The following is a 24,910-nucleotide window of genomic DNA, read 5'->3' as shown; positions in this document are numbered from 1 at the left end:
AGGGCCCGCGAGGGGCCTCATCTCTGGTGAAAACTCTTCTCTCCTGAGCTCCTGCCTGCGGGCCCTTTCCAGCAGCACCTTAACAGCTCTGTTAGAAGGGCCAGTGAGGGGAGAGGAGCCCAGCCCCTCCTCCAGGTTGACCCTGTCTGCGTCCCCCAACTAGAGCCCGGTGCCTGCGGGCAGGCGCTGTGTCCTGGCATCCAGTGGGTCCCCTTCACCCCACACACCACCCGCCACACACAGGCTTGCATGGACTTTATTTATTAAAACAAACATCTGTGCGCTATGTACAGGTCTGGCTCCCAGGTGGGAGGGCAGGGGACCGAGCTGGGGTGAGGGCAACGGCAGCAGGAGGGGTGGGGAGGGGGGTCAGGCCCCTCGCCTGGCCGGCGGGGCCAGTGTCTCCATTCCTGACCCCCGGCCCGCCGCCCCTGGCAGCCTCCCTGCGGGAAGCCAGGGTGAGGGAGCCTTATCCTAAAGCAAAATAAATAGGCGCCTCGGGTGGGGCCGAACCCACCCCTCCCCTCAGCCCAAGGCCGGCAGCAGCCACCATCCAAACTGGGTGTAAGAGCTCAGCCCGTGGGGAGGCCAGGTCCCGCCAGGAGAGGTCGGGCGGTCCTGGCAGCCCGGGGCACCCCGCGGCCTTGGGAGTAGTGGGCAGAGCTGGGCAAGGGCAGAGGCCAGGGGCCGGCCAGACCCCAAGGCTTTAAGGCAGAGCAGGGTGAGGGTGTGCGCAGCCCGGGGCGGGCCAGCCTTTGGCACAACGAGGGGAGGGCGGCACGGCGGCCGAGGGGGCAGGGCTGGAGGGGGCTGAAGCCCTTGGTCCTGGACCGCTCACTCCAGGGCCTGGCAGGTGGGCGAGGGGGGAGGGCACACGTGGGACCTCGGCCACCGCCTGACTTCTGTTCCCACCGCGTAACCTCGACGCAACTCCAGCGGTCAGCAGAGCGTGTCCGTGTTGAAGGAGAGCTGGGCCTGTGGACAGCGACAGGCTGGCTGGAGTGTGTGAGCCCGCTCCCGGCCCAGGCCGGCCCTTTCGCCGGCCCTCCCGCCTCTGTCCGCTCCGAGCTCCCTCTCAGTGCCGGGCTTCCCGGTGGTCTGCCCCTGCCAGGCCGGTGGCTGCTGGTCCCAGGCTCTGCTCCGCCCACCTCGGTTCTGCCTGGCTCCAAAACGCCCTCCGTTTCCAAGGTGCTAGGAGGTCGGCGTGGTCTGTCTCCCCTGACTGCGCCCAGGCCTCCCAGATCCACTCTACTCCCGAGTATCGTGGGTCCCTATGCCCTCGCCCCAGCTCAGAACAGCCGGGGTCCAAGGCCCCGCCTCGCCCCGCCGTAGCCCGGCCCTGCCCCTCCCGAGCCCGGCCCCCGTCCCAACCTGAGCCCGGCCCCTCCCCCTGCGGAGCCCGACCCCCACTCCCAACCGAGCCCGGCCCCCGGCCAGCCCGCGGCCCTGACCCGAGCCCCTGGCTCACCCGCTCCTCCTCGAAGCTTATAAGGCCCTCATCCTCCGTGTCCAGGTCCTCAGGCTCGTCGGCCACCAGCGCCCGCAGCTCAGTGGGGGGAGGCCGCGGCCGGAACAGGCTGAGCAGGCGGCACAGCGGGGACTGTAGGCCCGAGGGCGGCTCCGTCTCCTGCTGCTCCAGGTTGTCGCTCTGCTTCTTGGCGAAGTTCACGAACACCTGGTGGGCGGGGGCAGGGGGTGGGCGGGGGGCCGGCCCAGCGGGGAGGGCGACCCCAGCCCAGGGCACTCACGTTGTCCAGGGTGGTCTGGCTGACCGAGTAGTCCTCGACGCCCAGCACGCCCACCACCTGTTCCATTTTGCTGAACACCTGCGCCAGCGAGATGTGCTCGGACTTGAGCTGGTACTGCACCTTCGTGTGGTGCCGCTCCTGGGGGGCACAGAGGTCAGAGGCCGCTCGGGCGGTGCCCCGTTCCCCCCGCCCCTCAGGCCTTGCCCACCTTGAGGATGGCCTCCGGGAAGTTCCTGTTGAAGAACCGCACCACGTCTTTCACGTTCTGGCTGCTCTTGGTCCTCACCGTGATCATGTAACCATCCCCGAACCTGCGGCACAGGCTCGTGGCCACACCCCAGCCAGCAGAGGGGCCCAGTCTCAGCCTGTCCCCGTGGACCCCCCGCCCCCTGTGACCTCGGCCGCCCCCGCCCGGGACCACGCCCCCCTTGTGCCCCTCCCCCCAGGCCCCCACCCCCTCCCTCGCCCCCCTGTGCCCCCCCAGGCCCCTCGCCCCCCTGTGCCCCTTCTCCCCCAGGCCCCCCGCCCCCTCCCTCGCCCCCTGTGCCCCTCCCCACCCAGGCCCCCGCCCCCTCCCTCGCCCCCCTGTGCCCCTCCCCCCCAGGCCACCCGCCCCCTCCCTCGCCCCCCGTGCCCCTCCCCCCCAGGCCCCCCGCTGCCGGGGCTCACCGGTTCTTCAGATGCTGGATGCTACCCAGACAGCGCAGGCGCCCGTTCACCATGATGGCCAGCCGCGTGCACAGCGCCTCACACTCCTCCATGCTGCAGGCAAGACCCACAGGCTGGCACGGAGTGGAGGGCCCTGTGGGGGGGGGCGGGCGGGGCGGGGCACGGGCGGACCTGTGTGAAGTCAGCACCACCGAGCGCCCTGTCTTGATGAGGTCCAAGATGAGGTTCCAGAGGAAGCGCCGGGCCTTGGGGTCCATGCCTGTGGTAGGCTCATCCTGGGGGTAGTGCCAGGCTCAGCCGCTGTACCCTGTCTACCCCGGCTGGCCCCACCAGCTGCTTCCCACCCGGCTCACCAAGAACACAAAGATGGGGTACCGATCCTCATCCCACCCTTGGGGTCGGTCACCAGGAAGGTGAAGGTTGGGGTACCTGATCTCCAACCCACCCCATCCCCTATCCTCCCCCATCCCCCCAACACACCCCATCCCCCATCCTCCCCCATCCCCCATCCTGTACCCAGTGCCACCCCTGGGCTCACCAGAAAGATGAAGGCTGGGTACCCGATGAGGGCAATGGCTGTTGACAGCTTCCGCTTGTTCCCTCCGCTGTAGGTGCCGGCGGGCTTGTCGGCATACTTGGTCAGCTCCAGCTTCTCCAAGGCCCACTTCACCACCTGGGAGTGACGGGAACGTCAGGGACCCCCCCTCCACACCCCCACGCCGGCCGCCTCCCCCGCCGGGCAACCCTCACCCGCGCCTCGTCCTTCCAGGGGATGCCCCGGAGCCTTGTGTACAGCTGCAGATGCTCCCGGGCCGTGAGCTCGTCGAACAGGGCGTCGAACTGCGGGCAGTAGCCCAGGCTCTGCTGCACCTGGAGTAGCTCCTTGAGCACGCTGGGGACACAGCGCCGTCAGCACCAGGGCTGCCGCCGGCCCGCCGGCCCGCCCGCCCAGGTGCCCGCCCGCCTGCCCGCACCTGTGCCCGTTGACGAAGGCCTCGCCCCCCGTCGTGCTCTCGTCCCCCGTCAGCATCTTGAAGGTGCTGGTCTTGCCCGCGCCGTTGACGCCCAGGAGGCCGAAGCACTCGCCAGGACGCACGCCCAGGCATAGGCGGTCCACGGCCAGGATGCGGCCGATCTTCCGCGACTTGTACACCTGGCGGAGGTGAGAGGGCAGCTGCTCAGCAGGCCCCGCGAGTTCCCATTGGGTCCCAGCCTGCCCCGGGCCCCGCCCCCAACCTACCCCGGGCTCCGCCCCGCCCCCACTCCCCGGCTGCCCCCAGCCTGCCCCAGGCCCCGCCCCCCGCCTACCCTGGGCCCCGCCCCCCGGCCTGCCCCCAGCCTACCCCAGGCCCCGCCCCCAGCCGCCCAGGGCCCACCTTGGTCAGGTTCTCGATTTTGACCATGTCGTTGTCTGCATCTCCCCTGAGCACTCGCTGCCGCTCGCTGGCCACATCCACGTCGTCCTCCACGGGCTTCGTGGACACGGGCATGCGCCTGGGGGGCGGGGGCGGGGCAGCGCGTGGCTGATGCCACCTGGTGCCCGCGCACCTGGGCCACGCCGGAGGGCAGTGCCCAGCCCCGCCCCCACCCGCAGGGCCCGCGCACTCACTGCGGCTGCCGCAGGAAGTTGTACTGACACATGATGGTCAGGAGGAAGCCCACGAAGCCCTCAACGGTCATGGCCACCAGGCCCCTGGTGACGATGTCCCACTCGAAGGGAGACTTCATCTTGTCAACCTGGCCTGCGGGGCAGCTGGCTCAGGGCCGGGGCCTCAGGAGCGCCCGCTTGCCCCCAGGTCTGGAGCCCGCCTAGGCCCCCCAGCCAGGGGCCGCGCCGTCAGCCCCGCGGCCTCACCGATCTTGGCGTAGTACTCGTTGATATACTCGTTGTACGCCATCTCCATCAGCCCGTGGCCCAGGTTGTAGTTGGGGAAGATGAGGAAGCAGCTCTTCAGGTAACTGTTGACAACCTTCAGGTCCTGGAGGGTCACGGCGGAGCGGGGGGTGTCAGGGCACAGCCTCAGCCCTGCCACCCCCCACCTCACCACCCCGGCCCACCTTGTCATGTTCAAAGAGCTGTAGGAGGAAGGTGGCCACGGTGGCGGTGATGCCGATGAAGAGGTTGATGACGATGAGAAACACGTAGGCCGAGCTGGGGACCTCGAACCAGAAGGAGGCCGGGTACATGATGGGTGTGATGGACCACCTGCGGGTGGCAGCCAGGTGGCGTCACTGGGCCGTCGGCCTCCTGCGCCCCGCCCCACCCCCACCATCGCCCCTTACCCGTAGAGCAGGAACAGGGAGAGCACGGCCGGGAAGTTGGTGGGGGACGTGTAGGCCGGCAGGTCAAACACGAACAGGATGAGGACGCAGCAGGTGGCCGGGACCAGGTAGTTGAGCTACCGAAGCAGGGGTGGCAGGTGAGGGGCCAGAGCCGGAGAGGCCTGGGGACAGGGGCGAGGGTCCCCAGAGCAGGACGGGGGGCCCAGCGAGGGGCAGGGGGGCGGGGGACGGCCGGGGGTCTGGGAGCACACCATGTCCCACACGTAGTTGGCCAGCCAGTAGATGACAGGGTTGCAGCCGCTGACAAACTGTAGGTGCTTGGCCTTGGTGGACTTCTCGGCCACCAGAAAGACCACGAAGCTGGCCGGCACGAAGGACATGGCCACGATGATGAAGATGGCGATGACCACATCGGTGCCCTGCAGCCTGGGGGCGAGGAGGCCCTCAGCCCTGCCCGGCACGCGGTCCCGTGGCGGCGCCCACCCCCACCCCCACCCACACCTACAGGTAATCCAGAGAGAGGCTGGCACTCGTCTTGTTCATCGGGTGGTTGGTGACGGTGATGCCTGCAGCACAGGGGTGGCCTCAGGACCTGCTCTGCGCCTGCATACCCGCCCCACCCTGCCCCGCTCACCCACCGTAGGCCGCAGGGTTGCCCTTGCTCTTGGGCAGGTTGGCACGCAAGATGGCATTGTTGAGGCTGTTGAGGTAGGTGGGCATGCTGTGGTAGCCCTTGTTGTTGTAGAAAACCTGCGGGGGCACATAGAGAGACCCCCCAGAGCCTGTCATCGCTGCAGACCTTGGGGGAGGGCGGGATGCGGCAGGGCCCGGGGCCGAGCGGGGCTCACCTGGGCAGCCCTGCGTACTGCAATCCTCCGCACCATAGCCGGGGCCCGGGCCCCAAACGAGGCTGGGATGGACTTCTGGACGTTGCCAAAGGTGATGGCCCCGTACCTGGGCGAAGCCGACCGCCTGTGAGGCCAGGCGGGCAGTGGGGGTCTGCTGCCCATCCACGGCCGGAACGCCCCTCCCCTCTGCTCACCGGTGCAGCCGGAAGCGGTCAGAGGTGAAGAGCAGGTACTCGGAGACATTGTGGCCCGTGATGTCAGTCAGAATGTCACCCGTGACCACCCGCATCTGGGGCGGGTGCCCGCCTACACCGCCTGGGCAAGAGAAGCCGGTGCCCTGCCCAGAGCAGGTACAGCGGACGGGCTCCCGCACCAGGTGTGGAAGGGAGGGCGCCGATGTCCAGTTCTCTGCAGGCAGAGCGCACAGTCAGCCCGGCCCCCGCTTTCCCGAGCCCCAGGCGGCCCCACTAGCCAGTACCTGACCCGGAGGTAGGCAGCAGGTCCTCGTCCAGGGTCATGGGGGAGTCGGATGGGGCGGGCGAGGGTGGGGGCGGCACGAAGTTGGACAGCGGCAGCCCCTGCGTGAAGGACTCCAGGCACATGCTGTCGAAGAATCGTGCGGCCAGCAGGCGCGACTCACCGCTGCTCAGGTTCAGCGTGGGCCCCAGTGAGCCGTTGGCCGGAGACTTGAGCACACAGGTGGCTCCCACACCCGACGGCAGCCTGAAGGTGCCCACCAGCTGCTGGGGCCCAGCGTCGGGGGACAGTCGCAAGCTGGGAAAGCACAGAGCGAGCCCAGACGGGGGTCAGGCCAGCCCCCCAGTCCCCGCACTAGCCCCCGCCCCCCACGGCAGCCCTGGTGCTGGCTCACCGGTATTCCCGGCGCTCCTCGTTGGCGTAGGGGATGAAGTTGCCACGGGGCTGCGTGTAGTTGTGGTACTGGGAGGGGGACAGGACCAGCGGGGGCAGGTCGCCTGGTGGGAAACGCGGGGAAGCCTGAGCAAGCTCCTACAGCCTGCCAGCACCTCACGGGCCCAGGCCCCTCTTCCTAGTACCCACAGGGGACCCAAGCTTGGAGTCTGCACCCCAAAGGAACCCCAGAGTGTGCCCACCAGCCTCAGCTACTGTGCCCAGGGCCCCCCCATGTGGCTCCCAAGCAGGCGGATGTCCGGATATCTGCAGCCTTACCGATCTCTGGGACGGAGAGCGCCACGGTCATAGCCACGCAGACGAAGAAGGCAGGGAGCAGGATCTGAGAGGACAGTGCCTTGGAGTTGCGCCGGGCGCAGTGGAAGCGCTTCACCAGGAGCCCGTGGAACTGGCGCACCTTCAGCCACCAGCCCTCCAGCTTGCGGCTGCCCTGGCCAACCCGCGCGAGGGTCTCCGCCTCTGCCTCTGCACAGGAGGCAGGAGCTGAGCACGGGCCCCGCTCCACCCTCCAGGGACCCTCCCGGCAGTACCCAACAGCCCCCACCTTGCAAGCTGACATTGTCAGGGTCCTGCAAGTTGTCACAGAGAGGGCGGTAGTCGCCGTAGACATCGGTGTAGCCGGCCCCCTCGTCACCACGGGCAGAGCCCACCGAGGATGCAGACTGCAGCGACACCTGCGACTGGGCCAGCTCCGCGCACCGCGCCAGGTTGCCCGCAGGACCTTCCGCCGATACCGGGTCCGCAGCCCCCGGTAACACGTCTTTCCTAGACTCTTTCACATCTGCAGAGGTGCCAGGGGAGACGCGTGGGGGCTCAGGGCGGTCTTCAGCTGCAGGCCTCCACACTCCCGCACCCACCCACCCCAGGCAACAGCCCCAGCCTGACCCTGGGGTCTCCTGGCTCCCTGTTCCCACCTAAAACCCTTGGCCCCCAGAGACAGCGTAAGAGTGACAACCCTAGGCTCGCGCTCAGAGCTGGCGGAGCCAGGGTATGGGGGCAGAGCTGATCAGCAGCTCTGGAGTCTCACCTGCCTCACTGTTCTCCAGCGACTGGTCCTCCTCCGACACCTTAAGGAACACTTCCTCCAGTGTCGTGTCCATCAGCCCAAAACTGCTCAAGTGCAGTGCATCCAGACTGTGCTCCAGGTGCTGTGAAAGAGCTGCGTGAGGCCCACCTCAAAGAGGGTGGCCGCGGGGCAAGTTGTGCCCACCTCTTGGGCAGCCCCGCCTCCTCTACTGGCCCCGCCCCAGTTCTGCCCCAGTCCCAGAGTCCAGTCCTGCCTCCTCCACCAGGCCCGCCCCCTCCACTGGCCCCGCCCCCGACCCCAGTCCTGCTTCCTCTACCAGGCCCGCCCCCTCCACTGGCCCCACCCCCGACCCCAGTCTTGCTTCCTCCACCAGGCCCGCCCCCTGCTGGCCCCGCCCCTGAGCCCAGGCCCGCCTCTTCTGCTGAACACACCTCCTCCACCTCCCCCACTTTCTACAGACCTCTGCCCCACCTCCTCCATCACCCCAGCCCGGACTCAGACACCTGAAAGAGGCGCTCAAAGGCCCCCTTCTTGGCGGCCTCACTGGGCAGGATGTAGGAGAGCTCGGTGCTGGTGTCGGAGACCAGCAGGCAGGAGGCCACATGTTTGCGGATGAACTGGGAAACCTGGGACTCGGAGCAGCTGCTCAGCTGGGCTGGACCTGGGGGGCTGGCTGTCAGCCCTGGCTCTGGGAGGGTAGGAAGAGCTTCACTCAGGGGCTGGGGGAGAGGGTGGGCCAGGCCCAACTAGCATCCTGGGCCCACTGGGCAACACAGTGAGAGCCAAGCCCCTCAACCTCACTGGTCTTGAGGAAGAGTCTGGGGCAGGTGGCTTCCGCACAGACCTTGGGGACCCCCGGGCTCTGCAGGCCGCTTAACCAGCGTGAGGCGGTAGCCGTCCCCGTAGGCGCCCTTGAGGAAGAGCGGTGAGCCACAGCACTTGAGCTTCCCGTGGGAGATGATGGCAATGCGATCCCCGAGCAGGTCAGCCTCATCCATGTGGTGGGTGGACAGGAGGATCGTGCGGCCTGGGGGAGACGGGGGTCAGAGGGGCGGCCAGGTGGGGCCGGGCAGGGGGCTGCTCTCTGCACCCTCGGCGCCTGCTCACCCGGCTTGTACTTCAGGATCAGGTCCCAGATGGCGCGGCGTGCGTAGGGGTCCACGCCGGCCGTGGGCTCATCCAGGATGATGGCCCGGGAGCCACCCACGAAGGCAATGGCCACCGAGAGCTTGCGCTTCATGCCGCCGGACAGCGTCTGCACCAGCGAGTGCCGTTTGTTGGAGAGCTCCAGGTCCTCGATCATCCTGGGGGCAGACGGGAGGTAAGCCGCAGGGCTGGGGTGCTGCTGCTTGCAGCCTCGCATCCACCCAAGCCCCACCCACTTGTCCATCTCCTTGCGGATCTCCTCCTGGGCCATGCTCTTGAGCCTCGAGTAGAACCAGAGGTGCTCCTCCACCGTGAGCCGGTCGAAGAGCACATTGTGCTGGGGACACATGCCCAGGTTCTTGCGGATCTCGTCCATCTCCGTGCGGATGTCATGCCCGTAGATGGTGGCCGAGCCCGACGTAGGTGGGAACAGGCCGGTGAGGATAGACCTGGGTGGACAGGTGAGGTCACAGCCCCACCTCCTGCAGGGAGCCCTCCCTGCCACCCACCCCCCGGCACACACATGGTGGTGGTCTTGCCAGCCCCGTTGTGGCCCAGGAAGGACACGACCTGGTTCTCATAGAGGTTGAGGCTCAGCTTGTTCAAAGCCAGCTTCTTGTCGTTCTTATAGACCTTGGTGAGCTTGTCCACGCAGACTACCAGCGGCAGGTGGGTGGGTTCCTCTTCCATGCCCCGTGTCTCCTCTGCACGGGGGCCAGAGTGAGCACCAAGGATGTCCTCAGCCCCCCAAAGTCAGCAACTGCCCCAGTCCCCACCTGGTGTCCACTCACCCAAGCGCCGGCTCTCCATGGCACAGGCTTGATCCTCCTCCATGACGCTGAGGCGGGGGGTGCGAGCCCATGGCCAGTTCCACTCCCATGCCTCCGTCCGCCCGCTGCCCAGCCAGTAGGACTTCTGCAGTGGGAAGTACCAGGGCCGGGGCAGCCCGTACATGCCTATGGGGAGAGGGGAGGCTGACCCAGGGCCTGGGGTCAGTGTCCCCCCCCATGCCATGTGTCCCCCTAGAGATAGCCCCCTTCTCCTGTTCCCCTCCCCTCCAAAGGGCTCGGTACCTGGGTGCACAGCCTCAATGTACCACGTGAGCACCCCATAGACGACCGCATCTACCATCAGCATGGTGACAGCCAAGAGCAGGTTGAAGTCATCCCCTTCCACGGGAGACTGGCTGAATGTGTGCCACTGGATGCCCACGCCTGCCACCTCGTACAGAGCAAAGTACTTGGAACCCAGGCCAAAAGCTGTCGTGGACATCAGGGACTGAGGAGACAGCAGTGTCAGTGCAGGAAAGGAGGCCGGACACCCCCAAGCCTGGGCCACCCCCATGACCCTCACCGCGATGCACTTCTCGAAGGCGGTGATCTTGTCGTGGGCCACCTCCTCACGGATAGCCACGTACATGTAGGGCACATAGCTCAGGAAGTAGATGATTCCGCCGCAGGCCGAGGCCAGCTTGGCCTTGGAGTACAGCACGGACACCAAGAAGCTGGGGGCAGGCAGGGCCACGGGCCGTCAACCACACCCGAGTCCTGGGTCATTACTCGAAGCAAGTCCACCCTCCAGCCCGCTGCTGCCACACAGCACTCACCAGAACATGATGGTGGCCACGGCGTAGACAGCCAGGAAGAGCCAGATGATGAGCACGTGGCTGTGCGCAAGGACCTGGCCGTACTTGAGTATGGCGGTCAGCGCCGTCACCGAGATGGAGAGCTGCACGCAGCCCGTGATGAACCAGGCCACCCAGTGCACCGCGTTGTTCAGGCCCATGGTCTTCATCACCTGTGGGGCAGCAGGGCAAGGGGCTGCCCACGGCTGCTCCCCACCTGTACTCCTCTCCACCTCTCACCTGTCTCCATCGCCCCCCTCCTCAGCCCCACCCCTTCCCTCTTCTCCCCTCCTCCATCTCCCCCACCTCCTTCAGCCGGTGCTCCTTCTCAGCCACAATGTGCTGGATGGTCATGGCCACAGAGTAGACCCAGGAGATCACCATGCAGAGCGGCATCATGTGCTCGATGACAAACAGAAAGCTGGGGGGAGGGAGGGGCGTAAGGCGGAGGCGGGTGGAGGCGGGCGGACGCGGCGCCCGGCGCGCGCCCAGCGCTCGGTTGGCACTCACTCGTCCCGCGTGTAGCACGGGTAGGGGAACATCTGCACGTAGTTGCCGGGCTCCACCACGTCGTGGCCCACGAAGGTGTCGATGATGGCGCGCTCCATCATGTCTGCGGGTGGGAGGAGCAAGAGGATGGTGGTCAGCGGAGGCTGCGCCCCGCCCCCCGCGGCCCCAGGGTCGGCCCTCACCCTGGATCCAAACGAAGCCATATAGAAAGTAGAAGCGGCCGCCGGTGTTGGGCCCCGGCCGCCAGTAGGCCCGGCGGATCTCGTTGGTTTTCTCCGTGAAGCTTGAATTCTGGCGGATCTTGTAGTGCACGTGGGGCGGCAAGGAACCGTCCTTGCGGGTCTGGAAGATCACACCTGGGACAGGAGAAGGGGCGGGGCGGAGGGAGGGGAGATGGGCGGGGCCGAGGCGTGGGGGCGGGGCCGAGGCGTGGGGCGGGGCCGAGGGGTTGGGCGGGGCGGGGCGGGTGACTGACCGTAAAGGGGGACCGGGATGGGAAGGTCTCGGGCAGGGGAGAGGCGGGGGACCCGGGCTGGGGACCTGCCCAGGGGGCTGGCTCACTAGCGAACACGGTGACATTATCCTGGTAGGCCTGGTTAAGGGTGTAGTTGACAATGCTCTCCTCATCTGGAAAACCCTTGAAGATGTCCACGCTCACCTAAGAGAGGACAGTCATGAGAGGCGACCTGGGCACCCGCAGGGCCCATGGGGCCCACCCACCCACCTTGGACATGAACTGGATCCAGCCGCAGGCCGCATTGTCAATGGTGTCCAGCTGCTGCAGGAGGACTGAGCCGTTGGGCAGTGAGAAATTGTCCTGGCGCAGGGCGGGCGGCAGCTCCTCGGGTGACAGGCTCAGTGCCTCCGGGTGCTGCCGCAGCTCGGCCACATACTGGGGGAGGGGGAGACCGGTTCAGAGGGTGGCCTGGGCTGGCCAAGGGGGCCCTGCCACACCCGCCCAGCCCGGCCCCCAGCACCTGCTGCAGCCAGCGCAGGTGTTGCTGCAGCCTTCCCTGCTCCAGGTAGCTGCGGATCTCCGCCGAGATGTTGAGCCACACCTGGGCGTAGTGAGTCACGTTGCCTACAAGGGCGAAGGTCTCATTGGCCTGCAGAGGGTGAGGGCAGAGCATGGGGCTCATGGAAGGACGCCGGCCAGCAGCAGGCTTCTCACTCCTTACCTCCCTCCGTGGCTGGAGGCCACCCACTGGCCAGTCCCCACCAACCACCAATCTAGGTCTGGCCAGATGGCCCCTGGAAGCTCCAAGGCCTTCCCTCCCAGGCCTCTGCTCAGCGCCTCCCCTGAAACCCCCTCTGCCCGGCTCCCAGGAAAGCACAGCCTCCCCAGCCCCTGCCACCAGCGGTGTCTTCCCCGGCCCTTTGTGGGACCCCTCCACACACGTCTCGAGTGGCCCTGACACTTGGCCCTCACCTCCCCCCATGCTCATCCTAGGGAACCCCTCCACAGCCCTCCCCTTCCTGCACCATCTCCAGCCCTGGCTTCTACTTCTTCCAGACTGCAACCCGGGAGGGCCACAGACACTGCTCTCAGCTGGTCCCAAACCACGCAGATGCCCTGCCCAGATCGCACCCAGCGGACGACGCTCTGGACGGTCTCTGCCTGCGGCCCCTCCTCTACCCTCACCAGTGCTGCCCAGCCCTGGTCATGCTCAAAGAGCCAGGACCCTGCGCCACACCAGCCAGGCAGGGCATCCTCAAGGCAGCCTTCAAAGTGCCCCTGCACCTCAGACTTGCTCACAGGTCCCCTCACCCAGAGAGCCAAGCCCCGGAGTTCTCAAGAGCCAGGGCTGCACCCCTCTCGTGCCAATTCTACCAACCGCCGCCCCCCCACACTGCGTCCCCAGCCTGCAGAGCCCTCTGCCCAGCTCCCTCAGTTCCTGCCCCAGAGGACACAGGCAGCCCGCGGCGCACACCTTGAGAATGACACGGTCTGCCTCGGAGCCCGCGGGTGCGTACAGGATCTTGGGGTTGCTGGTCATGAGGTGCACGAGGAGGCCCAGGTTCCGCTGCTCCTTGCTCGTGAAGCCTAGGGAGCTCATGTTGCCCCTTCGCAACGCCTCAGGCTCGATAGTGCTGGGGCAAGCAGGCGAGACTCGAGGTAGGACGGGGCATCGGCAGGGAAGGGTGGGCGCGGGGCTTCCGAGTGGGTGCAGGTGTCAAACAATTGGCATGGAGTAGGGGACCATGGACCAGGACCAGGGAGGGGGCATCAGAGCCAGGCCTGGGGGCAGGCCCAGCAACCCCCGGCTTCCTCACCCCACCCCCTGCCACCCACCTACCGGTTGTTGCCACACAGGATGGGCTGCAGGCCGGCCCAGAGCTGCACGAAAGCGGAGCACTGGCCCTGCAGCGCGTCCGAGGGGGCCGGGGCTGCAGCGGACGGGGCCCCCTCCTCAGCCGTGCTGTTGGAGCCGGGGCCTGCCCCAGCCCCAGTGCCGTTGGCTGCCCCGCCAGGGCCACTGGCTGCGGGCCCAGGAGCCCGGCCTGCGCAGGCGCCCTGAGGCAGCAGCAGGGCAAGGGCTGAGAGGACGTCCACGTCCCGCAGGACCTTCTGGGCATCCAGCAGGTCCTCCAGGAGTGCCTGCAGCCGCGGTGGGGGTGGCGGTTGCTGTGGGGCGGCAGAGCCATTGGGGGCATCCAGGCCCAGCTGAGGGGAAATGGGGCGAGTGGGCAGACGCAGGCCCAGGGGCAGGCGCAGGGTCTGGGGGCCGCTCTGCAGGGGAGGCTGAGGTCAGCGTGGAATGGGGAGGACACCCGCAGGAGACACAAGAGGCGAGCAGGGGAGCAGCCCGGGGGTCAAGGAGCACCAACCAGGGACGGGAAGACAGGCTGGATCGAAGGCCCAGGGCAGGGGACCCAAGGGCAGCTAGGCAGAGCCCGGGCCCAGGCACTCCCGAGGAGCCCCAGCACACCCCCTCGCCCAGGTGCCAGATCTGCAGGCCGGCTGGCGGGCAGGCCTCACCTGCTGGGCGATCTTGGCTGCATCCAGTTGGTTCCGGAGCTCAGCAGCCAGCCCCGAGAAGCGGTGAGCACGGGCTGCAGCCTGCCCTCTGCAGACTGCGTCCCGGTATCCCTGCAGTGCTGTCTGTTGACCCCGGGGCACAGTGAGGACCCGGCCCAGCTCCCTGGAGCCTGGCATGCACGTGAGCTGCTCCAGGAGAGCAGGGGCCAGCAGCAGCTCCTGGGGGCAGGGTGCAGAGGAATGGCTGAAAGGAGCCCCAGCCAAGAGGATACCAAAGGCCTGGCCCACAGGGCCCAGGGCTTTACCCTGCCCCACCCAGCGGGCGGGTCTGAGACCACCCAGGTCCTGCAACAGCAGGTGGGGGCAGGGGGAGGGAGAGAGACGCATTCCCACCCTGCCTCCTGGGGACAACCACCTACTCCTGGGGACCCCCTCACCCTCAAGGGGAGCCCTCTCTTCACCCACCCAGAAGCAGGCAGCGTGTGTCCCTCACCTCCATCCGGAACAGGGGCTGCTGATTCCTGGGGGGCCCTGAACCCCCATCCAGGCCAGGCGAAGGGCCAAAAAGCAGGCGATAGACCTGAGCGTGAGGGGGTCGTGGCTCAGCTGCTGGGGCTCCAGCCCTGCACCCCCACGGGAGCCGGCGGGGGGCCAGGGCCAGGGCTCCCCCAGGAGCAGACACAGGAGCCCTGCACCCCCACGGGAGCCAGCGGAGGGCCAGGGCGGGGGGCCAGGGCCAGGGCTCCCCCGGGAGCAGACACAGGAGCCCTGCACCCCCACGGAAGCCAGGGGAGGACCAGGGCAGGGGGCTCCCAGGAGCAGACACAGGCGCTCCACTGAGGCTCCTGGCCCTCACCTCAGGCAGGTCCACCTGGGCGGCCAGCAGAGCCCGGGCCGCGCTGTCGGGCAGCGACAGGTTCTGCGTCAGGAAGCGCCACAGCTCCCGCGGGTCCCTGGCCACCGAGTCCAGAGAGAAGGAGGACCCTGGACAGGCAGAAGGACAGGGCTGAAGGCCGGCCCTGCCCGGGGCCAGAGAGCCCTAAAGGGCCTCAGAACTGAGCTCCTAGCAGCTCCCACTGTGGCTGAGCCACGGTGACGGGCAGCAGCCACCAGGTGAGCACCGGGCAGGGGTGTGGGCGTGGGACCCGCGGCAGGAGGCACCCGAGCCCGGCTTCAAACCCCGCTGACCGCTGACCGAGGGCTCCGGCACCGCCCCGCCCCCAGGCGCACCTGCAGGTCGGGCTGCGCGGCCGTCCAGGGGGTCTGGGCTGGCGCTAAGGGCTTCCAGGTGCTGGCGCAGCGCCTCTAGCTCCGAGCCCAGGCTGGGTCTCGCCGGGTCAAACAGGTTGCCCTCCTCCACCACGCGGTTGAGGCGCTCCAGCAGCTGTGTGACCCTGCAGCACCACTGGCCATCACCTGCAGGCCGCCAGGCCCAGGGTGGGGCAGCCGGGGGCGGGGCCCAGGCCCGGGGCGGGGCAGCCGGGGGCGGGGCACTCACGTGGAGTTGGCATACTGAAGGAAGCCAAACTCGTCCCGCTGGCCCTCGGGGCACAGCGACTGCATGACCGGCAGGATGCCGGCGGAGGTGAGGGGCGCCGCCGTGTAGAAGGCTGGGGGGCAGGCGAGAGGGCCCAGGGCCGGGGAGGGGCGGGGTTGGGGGGTGGGAAGAGACAGAGGCCGAGAAGAGAGATTTAGAGAAAGTCAGGAAGAAAAGCAGCTGCAGGCAGCAGACAGGAAACAGAAGGCTGAGTGTTCTAGTGCAGATGACCCCAGCAGGTCAGAGGTCAAAGGGCATCTCGCCACCCCTTCCCCACAACTGTTAGAGCATCCCTCTCCCCTCCACCAGCCAAAGCCAGCGCTCTGACTGCTTCACCAAGAACACAAGGCGGCACTGCCCCCAGGGCTCAGGAGCACAGGGGCCCTCCTGGGCAGTGACCTCTGACCTCTCTGGCCAGCTGGTTAGTAGAGTGAACGCAAGAGCCCACTAGGTCTGAGTGGACAGCGGCCAGGTTCTGCAGCCCTGCACAGCAGGGCCAGGCAGCCCCACCCTGAGTGACACCGGGGAGCCTGACCAGGGAGCCACCGACGTCCAGGGGACTCCAGCCTTGACCTCCCACCACCCCACCCCCACCCCACCGAGCCAGCTGTTCCTGACAGCAGGCAGGGGCCCTGCAGGACCCAGCTGGCCAGGAGACTCCGTTAGTGCAAGCGAGGGGTGGGGGAGGGCGCAAGCTTCACCAGGAAGCCCCTCAGGGCTCCTGAGGTTGCCCGGGCCAGCCGGGAGGCGACCACGCACTTACAGACTGCATGCAGGCCCAGGAGGAGGACAGAGACCATGCAGGGCGGGGAGGGGGCAGAACAGAACAGAGGAGACAGTGAGACCCAGCGCCACGGTCACCCCAGCCCAGCCAGGCGTGGGGCGTGGGACCGCGGCGGGGACGGGCACCCCTGTGCCCGGAGGAGCCGTGTGCACACCGACGGGTGTGCGAGACGCCATGAGGGCCGCCTGCCCGCCCCTCCCGGCCGGGCCCCCAGAAGCCCCTCACCTTCCTTCACAGAGATGGTGGGCTTCTTCTGCCGAAGCCCCAGCAGGATGAAAAACAGGACGAGCGGGATGAAGATCTCGAAGGCCAAGACCCACTGGAAAGGGCGGGCGGAGTGAGGCCACCTGCCCAGGGCGGGACAGGACACACCCAAACCCTACTCTCCCTCAGAGAGACACCCACCCCTCCCAGGGCCAGCCCAGCCCCACTGAACCCTGCGTGCCCCGCCAGGGGCCACAGGTCCACCCAGGTCCCCCAAGCCCACAGAGATCACAGCCCCTTCCTTCCAGAACCTCTTTGAGGAGCGAGAGGGTCAGTGTTCTCTGGCTCAAGCGAACCAGGTCTCCACACCCAGTCCAGATGTGCCTCGCTGAAGGCCGGCAGGGACAAATCAGGCAGCTTGTGGTCCACGCTGACCCACGCGTCGCCCAGCTCCTTGCCTGCCTGCAGGGCCGCCTGGGCAAGATCTCAGAGGATCCAGGAGTGTCTGGACTGGCCTGTGACTCCCACCCCCGCCCCCAGGGTCAGCCCTCCTCCCTGCAGCTGTAGCGCCATCAATCTCCCCTGCTGGCAAAGGCCTAAGAAGGTGAGGCCTGGGTGAGGGGAGGGCCTGGCTGTAGCCCTGGGCCCTAAGCCTCCGGGAAGACCTGGTCAGGGGTCTGACAGCACCCCCCCCGCCCCCTGACCCTGAGACGCAGGTGCCTCCTGCCCCAGCCCACCACGACCCCAGGTGGCTCGAGTGGGCGCGGCCCTGCCTGCCTGGGGCCTCTGATCAGGGTTCCCTGGGAGACTTGGCTGCAGGCTGAGCACCGAGGTGAGCCCTGCTGGGGCCTGCCTGGAGCGGGAAAGAAGTGCCTGGGGTCCAGACTTCCCTCCATTCCTGCCTGCACCCCTCCTGGCTCAGGGAGGGCACGGTGGAAGGGGGAGGCGGACCTTGGGCTGGCTGCTCTTTGGGGGCCCCTGGCCCACCCGAGGGCACATCCTGACCCCTACCCCTACTGAGCTTCTGCGGAGGCACCAAGGTTCCTTTAGCCTCACCCCCACACCAAACTGACTTCAGAGCGCTGACCCAGCGGTGCTCTCTCTGGCCCAGGGCCCAAGCCCTGGTCCCCCAGGGCGGGGCCAGATGCTGCTGTGTTTACTGGGTTGACAATAGGGCTCTGTGGTGTGGAACACCCTGCTGTGTGTCTGCGCCCCACGCCCGCCCCAGCCCGTGCCAGCCTCCACCCCCGCCCTGAGCCAGCAGCCAGCCTGAGGCCAGCCCAGGAGGCATCGTGGACCAGGACAGGCGCCTGCCGCCTGCACACCGAGCATGGCTGGGGTCACGGCCGCTGAGCCGGCCCCACCCACCCCCACCCTGCCTCCGGGCACCTCCACGAGTAACTGCAGCAACCGGCCTGCTGTCTCCTCATTGCTATAGCAACAGCCGCACATGAGCTGCTGGGAGGAGGGAGGCCTGCTTGGCGGGCGGGTGGCCAGAGGGGCATCTAGTTACCGCAGGCAGTGCAGGTTCAGCCCCACCTGGGCGCCCCACCCAGCGGTCTGCAAGGTGGTCAGACCCCTGGCCCTGGAGACGGGCCAGCGCCCCGTGTGTCCCCTCCGGGCCCTTCCCGCTGCGTCCAGAAGAGAACAGGTGAGGCCTGAGGATGGAGGCGCTGCCCCCGACTGCAGGGACCTGGTCCCCCCCCCAGGAGCAGCCAGAAGCCCCAGAACAGACCGGGATCCAGACCGAGGTCCAGACCGAGGTCCACACCGGCAAATGGAGAAACCGAGGCGCAGAGCTTGGGGAGGTGGAGCGAGCCAGGCACAGAGAGCCTCGGTTCCTGCCCCAGACCAGGCTTCCCCCAGGGCACATATGCACCCTCAGTGAGGCACGCAGCACGCAGGCAGACCCTCTGCCAGCCAAGTCCAGGGAGCCAACTGTGACGCCCAAGACCCTCCCAGAAAAGTGGACGAGTGCGCCGGCCACCTAGCCTGCCCCAGCTCCCTGCGTGAGCCCAGCGAGGCCTCAGCCACCTGGAGGAAGAATTCCTGCTGTGTTGTGGCCACAGGCCAAGGACCTCCACAAGCCCAGCCATCCCTGGGGGCACCATGGGGCAGGGCAAGGAAGGCTCTGGGGAGGCCCAACCTGACATTCGGGGGCTACTCCTGGGTGTAAGTCAGTGGGCACCTCCCCCCTGCTTGCCAGGTGCCCACTTCCCTGAGCCTTGGGGTCCCCAGGAGATGCTGGGGCCCTCATGGGAGCCTCTGCTCCTAGCTCCCATCCTCCCTGCCAGGAATTTGAGGGCTGACACTGACGCATGCCCACGTCCAGTCTCAATCCCTCCCCAGGGCCCCGCCCTGCTGGCCCCAGTTACCCAAAACCTGCAGCAGAGGAGGCAGCACCAGAGGCTGCAGGTCTGATCCACAAGCCCAGTGCCAGCCAGCCCCGGGCGCCGCGGGCAGGGAGCGAACACAAGCCTGGCTCCCTGCCAGGGCCAGGTGCCCAGGGGAATCCTGCCAGGCCAGGGTGATGACGGCTACCCTGCCCATCTGCAGGTCTGGGTTTCCCGCTGTGCACTTTGAAACCCCTCTCAGGGAGGGGCCCAGGCAGGAGCAGGTCGGCTCAAGGGGCCCCGGGGCCAGGTGGGACAGGAGCCCCCAAACTCCAGAGGAGCAGGAGGATGCCTCCACCTCAGGTTCCATCTCCAGACCCCAACCTGCCCTGAGCCCCATGCTGGAAAATCCCCAATGTCCTGTCAGGAACCCGAGCTGCCCAGGCCTCGCTGCGATGTGGCTGGTGCCATCTGGGCAGGCCAGCAGATGCCCCTGCCCTTCCCAAGGCCGGAGCAGTGGCGGTCAGTGTGATGACACCCATACCGCCCCAGCCCCACTCCTCACCGGTGCTTCAGCCCCTGACAGCTGCTGTGCCCTGCACCCCCAAGGGTAGGGCAGAGAGCTGGGGAGCATGGTGGTCAGAGGACCCAGTCCCGGGGGGAGGCCGGGTTGGGGGAGTAGAGAGTGGACCGCTTCAGGGAGGAGGGCCCCGAAGGACAAAAGGGTGCGGCAGGGCCTGGGCGGGCCGAGGCAGGCACAGCGAGGACGCGGCGCGAGCCCGTGAGCGAGGGTCGGTGGATGTGTGCGAGGAGAGGCTCCTGTCCAAGGACAGAGGGCTGCGCCTGGAGGAGGGGCAGGGTCCCTGCAGGGGCACCAGGGCTGGGCCCAGAGACCTCAGCGCCTCTGAGTCGGACCCAGACTCCCAGCCGGTCCTCTGCCGGGGGAAGCAGGGCCTCCCGCTCCCCCAGGAGCCGGGGGCCACCTTCCAGCCCTGAGGCTGGCCCGGGAGAGCGCGTTGCGGAGGGCGCCCGCCCCGTGACTCAGCCGAGCTCCACGAATGTCAGCGGACGCGGGCGGCGGGCCGGGTACAGCCAAGCCCCCTCTCTGGAGGCCAGAGCGCGGGCAGGGGCGAGGGCAGGAAGGGGCGACCACCCGCCGCCCCGCCCGCCTGGGGTCCACGCGCGCCCGGCCGGGCCGCCGCACGTGCGCGCGGGGAGCGCGCCGCCGGCCCCGGTGCCCGCAGCCTCCGGCTCCGGCCGGCCCGCGGCGCCGGGGGTCGCTCACCGGGCTCCGGCGCTTCAGCGTCACGTTCTTCCAGAGCAGCAGCTGCAGCTGGTGCAGGAAGCCCATGGCGGGGCCGCGCTCCGGCCGCCTCCGCGCTGCGGCCCGCTCCTCTGCGCGCCCCGCCGCCCGCCGCGCCGCTCGGCATCGCCCGCGCGGGGCGGGGTCTCGAGCCTCCGGGACCGGCTCGGCGCTGGCTCCGCCTCGGCGGCCGCGGCGGCAGCGACTCGCACCGCCCCCCGCCCGCGCCCTGCCTGCGCCGCCCCCGCTTAAAGGGGCCGCCGGGTGCCCTCCGCACGTCGCCCGACCCGGGTCGCCTGCCCACCGGCGTTTGGGCGGTTCCCGGAGCTCTGACCCGCCACGAGAGGCTTTCTGGTTGCCCCCCTCCCTCTAGGCGTTGAGGTGATGCGCCCAAGAACCCAGACGTAAACCAAGATCCCCGACTCAGTCCCAGGGCGCTCTTCTCCCACGGGCGCCGAGCCGAGGCGCAGCACCCCAACCCCTGAAATAGTCCTCTCTTAGAGGCGCTCCGAGGTCGACCCTGGCCCCGGCCCGTGGCCCCTGGGGGGATGCTGGGGGATGCTCGCTCCCCACCAGGTCCCCACCTCTGTCTGCCCTCCGCGCAGAAGAGCTGACGATGGCAGGAATTTCATCTGAACCTGAGAGCCAGATCCCAGTGCCTGGGGCACTTGGGGGCTGGTGGGGGACAGCTGCCCACACTTGGGGAGGGGGCGCGCAGCCTCGGATGCAGGTCCTACCTGTGCAGAGCGGGCATGTCTCTAAAGGCTCAAAGAGTTGGCTTTCCTGCCAGACTGGGGGCAACCCCACCTGCACCTTGGTGGGGGGACGTACTGACTAGAAGGGCAGCAGGTGGGCTGCCCTTCCCCTGTAAGACTTTCCTGTGCTCCTTGTGAATGAGCCACTTAGGGCGGCCCTGGCTGGGCTCGGTGGGGGCTGCAGCTCCCTGGGCTCAGCCAGGGGGAGAAGGGACCCAGAGAACCACCCTGTGCAGGCGAGGCAGGCTGGTGTTTGGGGAGGCTAAGGCTGCGCCCTCTGTGAGGGGCCGCTTTCTCTTCCTGTGGGTGTGGGTGATTGTGGCCTCTGCAGGGGTGTCTGGGGCCAGTGCACCTGCAGGCTTGGGGCAGTGCCTGGCCAGGTCTGAGCCGCGTGGGGAGGCCCATTCCCGGGCAGGCCAGCAGAGGGCAGGCCCGCCCCTGCTGCAAGAAGCGTCCTGCCTTGCGCTTCTCTGGGCTCCTCCCAACCTCAGTTTCCCAATTTGTGAATGGGAGGGGCAAACCGAGTGGTGTCGCGCTACACAGAGAAGGCTCTAAACTGAGCGCCAGGCAGGAGGGGGTGGGGACCCATCCCCCCTCATCCCCCTCCCCCCTCATCCCCCTCCCCCCTCCTCCCCCTCCTCCTCCCCCCTCCTCCTCTCCCCCTCCCCCCTCCTCCCCCCCTCCTCCTCCCCCCTCCCCCTGAAGCCTGAGGACACTTCCTTCTCCTCTATCAGGACGTGGGGCTAGGTCAGGACAGGAAGCCACTGCCAAGGGGGAGGGCAGCAGCTTCCTGCTACCACCTGCTGCCCACCCACCTGGGGCCCTGGCAGCGCCACCCAGAGGCTCAGCGCCAGCCCCCATCCCCCTCCCCTGCACACCAGGACCCCTGGTGCAGCAGGAACCTGGTGCTCCCCCATGCCCACGCTGCCACCAGTGACAGAGAGCCCACATCTAACCGGGCCTCATCACACCCTGGATGCCCACAGCCTGAGAATGAAGTCCCAGGGCGCCTTGCACACGTCCCCCAGCCACGTTTCTGAGCTGGGCCTCTGCTCCCCGCCCCTGGGCCTTTCAGGGTGGAGGGCGTCAGGGCAGGCTCTCTGCTGCAGAGCCTTTCAGTGAGGCAGATGGAGGCCGGGAGGACGAGCCTGGGGGCGGGGGCGGATCTGGCCAGGACAGGAGGCCCCTGTGGCGGGGGTGCAGGGGAGGCAGAGTCCACGCACACTCTGCTTGTGTCTTTATTCGTTGCTCTCCCCTCCCCAGGGGGCAGCAGGCCACAGGGTCTGCAGGCTCCAGACTGCACATCCGGGACAAAGGGACCCCAGCTATGGGCTGGGGGCCGGCTTGTACCCCACAGACCTCAGGGGTCGTGTCCGCAGCCCCGAGGGCCCTGCCTACAGCCTCTCTCAGCCCCCGCCCGTCTGAGATATGATCGAGGTAGGGACGGAGGGCCTGACGGACCTCAGCACCCCGTACTCCATCCCTCCCTCCCTGCTCTCGCCTCTGCCTCAAAAGAGTGGCTCCAATGCCCAGCAGCCTCCTCCTCCAGGCAGGCTGCCCAGAGGAGCCCTGCTTCCCAGCCCCCCACCCCAGCCTCCATGTCCGCCCTGCCGTTGCCTATGGGGGTCCGGTCGGATGCCGGTGGTTTGATTTCAACACCCACCCCTCTACCCACATGTCCAGCTCCCCAGCCACCCGCCTCTTCCCCCCTCCATGGGCAGAGCTCAGGCCTGGAACCAGCCCTCAAGGTCCTGGTAGACCTGGCCACGGGGCAGCTGGGGGAACCGGGCACAGATGGCACAGAAGCGCTCTCGCCAGTCGCTGAACAACCGCACGCGGAACCGGTCTCGCCACGCGAAGTAGCGCCGATAGCAGCTCTCGTTCATGCTGGTGAGGAAGGCGGCCAGCTCGCGGGCGGAGCCGAAGTCGTCCACGTGCACGAAGGCATCGGGCGGGGCGACGGCCTCGTAGGCGGCCCTCGGCGGGCCCAACACCACGGGCACGGCGCCGGCCAACAGCGCGTTGCGCCAGAACTTCTCGGTGATGTAGTCCCGGTGCTCGGAGTTCTCGAAGGACAGATAGAAGCGGTAGCCAGCCACGGCTTGCAGAAGGCAGCTGGCGCACAGGGGCTGCCCGGCCGCGCGGCCGAACACATCCACCTGCAGGTGCAGCGCCAGCTGCCGGTACAGCTGCACGCGCCGCTGCCGCTTCTGGAAGTTGCTGACCACCCAGGCGGCCATCCCGCGCTTGGCCGGCAGCGGAGGCGCCGGCCCCTCACGGGGCTCCAGGCGGCCGTAGGGCACAAAGATGTCCGAGTCACGCCGGTAGCTCAGCACCCAGTTGAAGACCCCTCGGAGGCGGCCGAGGCCGCGGGTGTGGCTGGGCGACTCCATGGAGGCCCACACCCAGGGCTGGCCCCGCGGCCGCTCAGCCAGGGGCAGGCGGGCCTGCTGGGTCTGCAGCTCTCGGTGGTGGAAGACCACGGCGTCGGCGCCGGCCAGCAGGCTGCGGTTGACGGTCAGGCGGCAGCGGGCCACCCCGTACCTGGTGCAGGTGTCCCCGGGCAGCTCTGGGGGCTGGCTGGCAAATGGCCAGTGCCAGACGAGGATGGTGGTCGTGGGCTGTGGGGCTGGGGCTCCCCCGGGGGCCGCCCCAAGCCGCCACCAGAGCCAGACAGTGGAGAGAAGGGCCGCCACGGCCAGGCCCCCCAGAGCCCGGAGGCTCGGAGTGGGGCTGAGCCCTGCAGGGGACACAGGAAGAGAGGCTGTGTCCTCCAGCTCTCCACGGGCCCCAGGCTCCCAGCCCAGGCCTCCCTCAAGGCCAGAGACTCACCAGCATTCTGCATTCACGGCTCCTCAAATCACGGCCTCCACTCTGTGGGAACGCCCTGAAACCACAGCTGCTCCCCCGCGCTGGGTCGCCGCCTGCAAACACTCTCCTTTCGTCTGCTCCGGAGGAAGGCCACCAGAGTATCTTCCCGCTCCCGTCCCGCCCCCAGTGACCTTTGACACCACCAGCATCCAAATGCCGCCTCGCCTCCCCCAAGAGGCCCCTGGCTGCTGGGGAGTGGCGGCTCCCGGAAGGGTACCCAGACAAGGTCCAGGACCGTGACTCCCACCCCTGCTGGCCTCTGGAAAGGCCTGGAGATGACCCGCCGGCTGGCCCGGGAGGAGAGGGCCTGCCTGGCCTCAGGGATGGGGAGGCCATTGCAAGTGGAGGTGGCCCCCACCCGGAAAGGGCGACCCTGACATCGAGGACTCAGTAGCCGCCCACTGCCCTGCCAGGGGTGCCACGGAGAGCAGGCGTGCTTCCCTGCGGCCGCCGGGCGCGGGCCGCCGCCTCCCCTGGCGCTGTGTCATCACCCACTTCCCCCGCTCCCCCCTCTCGGCTCTGCAGTGGGCCCCCAGACCCTCTGGCTGCAGACTCACTGCGCTCAGCTCCACCCGGGAGGCTGAGGTTCCTCCCGCGCGTTGCTTCTCGCCAGGCCTCTCCATGCCGCCCATCCCTGCGGCCTCGAGGACACCTTTGTCCCAGAACCCGGATTCCCTGGGAGGGGCTCCGTCGCAGGGTCCACACAGGGCCCCAGCACACACCCTTGGTGGACAGCGCCGGGCTGGGCCTGGCTCCAGTGGGCTGTGGGGCTGCCACACCTTCCTTCCCCACCAAGGGCATCGGTCTGCAGGAGCCCCAGCCTGGGTGGCCTTGGGTCTGGCCAGGCCAGGAAGAGATGCGGGAACCTGGGCTGGGACGCCGCCCTTGGGGGCTCCGGGTCTCTTCCTCCAGGCCCCACAGCCCAGGGCGGGGGAGTACGGAGGGGGTTTTCCAGGCTGGAAAGGGAAGGAGTCGCTGTGTCCCTGACGTGAGCACCTGCTCCAGGAAAAGGAAGACAGCAGTCCAGAGGCCCTCTCCCCACCCTGCCGTCCGCCAGTCCTGGGGCCCAGGCATGGAGGTCCAGTTCCTTCCCCTTTTGCCCTGGTTCCAGCCCACTCTGCTCTCAGTCACTAGCTTCCTTCACCTCAGCCGGATGTGGCCAGCAAGGCCCAGCCCTGGCGCTAGCGTCCTGAGGGCCTCAGGCCAGTCCAGTTCTTGGAGGCTGCAGGTTGGGTGTCGTGGAAGGAACACCAGCCTGGAACCTTCACCAGGCCTGCCACCTGTGATGTCCTGGGGGCCGCCCATCACCCTGTCCACTCTTGGGCTCCCGGGACTAACAGCCTGTCCCCGCTCTCGTC

The 24,910-nt window shown here is 68.2% G+C and overlaps 2 protein-coding genes across 5 annotated transcripts; both read right to left on the bottom strand.

Moving 5' to 3' along the window:
* Positions 1 to 245: 245 nt before the first annotated feature.
* ABCA2 (ATP binding cassette subfamily A member 2) lies at positions 246 to 20,078 on the bottom strand. 4 transcript variants are annotated; one of them, XM_086324109.1, is made up of 49 exons: positions 19,909 to 20,075; positions 16,312 to 16,405; positions 16,036 to 16,068; positions 15,264 to 15,408; positions 14,996 to 15,159; positions 14,622 to 14,749; positions 14,259 to 14,345; positions 13,766 to 13,984; positions 13,083 to 13,450; positions 12,717 to 12,876; positions 11,763 to 11,891; positions 11,510 to 11,677; positions 11,347 to 11,443; positions 10,968 to 11,141; positions 10,786 to 10,888; positions 10,582 to 10,696; positions 10,258 to 10,448; positions 10,005 to 10,155; positions 9,725 to 9,929; positions 9,443 to 9,607; positions 9,175 to 9,355; positions 8,888 to 9,100; positions 8,613 to 8,809; positions 8,350 to 8,532; positions 8,009 to 8,193; positions 7,506 to 7,626; positions 7,023 to 7,259; positions 6,737 to 6,943; positions 6,420 to 6,522; positions 6,027 to 6,322; positions 5,743 to 5,956; positions 5,549 to 5,654; positions 5,339 to 5,450; positions 5,206 to 5,266; positions 4,952 to 5,126; positions 4,701 to 4,816; positions 4,476 to 4,623; positions 4,273 to 4,396; positions 4,027 to 4,159; positions 3,794 to 3,911; positions 3,392 to 3,570; positions 3,168 to 3,309; positions 2,956 to 3,090; positions 2,589 to 2,692; positions 2,418 to 2,510; positions 1,957 to 2,059; positions 1,749 to 1,886; positions 1,469 to 1,675; positions 246 to 975 (listed from the first exon to the last, which is right to left on the bottom strand). In XM_086324109.1, exons 1-49 carry the CDS (start codon positions 19,972 to 19,974, stop codon positions 940 to 942), a joined length of 7,329 nt encoding a protein of 2,442 aa, XP_086180235.1. In that variant the 5' UTR covers positions 19,975 to 20,075; the 3' UTR covers positions 246 to 939. The 4 variants fall into 4 exon arrangements, with proteins under 4 accessions (XP_086180235.1, XP_086180234.1, XP_086180232.1 ...); XM_086324108.1 differs by lacking the exon at positions 16,036 to 16,068 and having other exon boundaries at positions 246 to 1,159; positions 15,264 to 15,375; positions 19,909 to 20,078; XM_086324106.1 differs by lacking the exon at positions 16,036 to 16,068 and having other exon boundaries at positions 246 to 1,159; positions 13,083 to 13,411; positions 15,264 to 15,375; positions 19,909 to 20,076.
* Positions 20,079 to 21,901: 1,823 nt separating this feature from the next.
* On the bottom strand, positions 21,902 to 23,710 carry FUT7 (fucosyltransferase 7). Its single transcript, XM_086324148.1, has 2 exons — positions 23,514 to 23,710; positions 21,902 to 23,421 (listed from the first exon to the last, which is right to left on the bottom strand). Exons 1-2 carry the CDS (start codon positions 23,524 to 23,526, stop codon positions 22,406 to 22,408), a joined length of 1,029 nt encoding a protein of 342 aa, XP_086180274.1. The 5' UTR covers positions 23,527 to 23,710; the 3' UTR covers positions 21,902 to 22,405.
* Between the last annotated feature and the right edge of the window lie 1,200 nt (positions 23,711 to 24,910).

This window comes from Bos grunniens, chromosome 11 (genome assembly GCF_055505025.1).
Source record: "Bos grunniens cultivar Pamir isolate PY7600 chromosome 11, Bosgru_T2T1.0, whole genome shotgun sequence".
NCBI classification, from domain to species: domain Eukaryota; kingdom Metazoa; phylum Chordata; class Mammalia; order Artiodactyla; family Bovidae; genus Bos; species Bos grunniens.
Note: the sequence above shows the minus strand (reverse complement) of the source record. Positions and strands in the feature narration are given on the sequence as shown.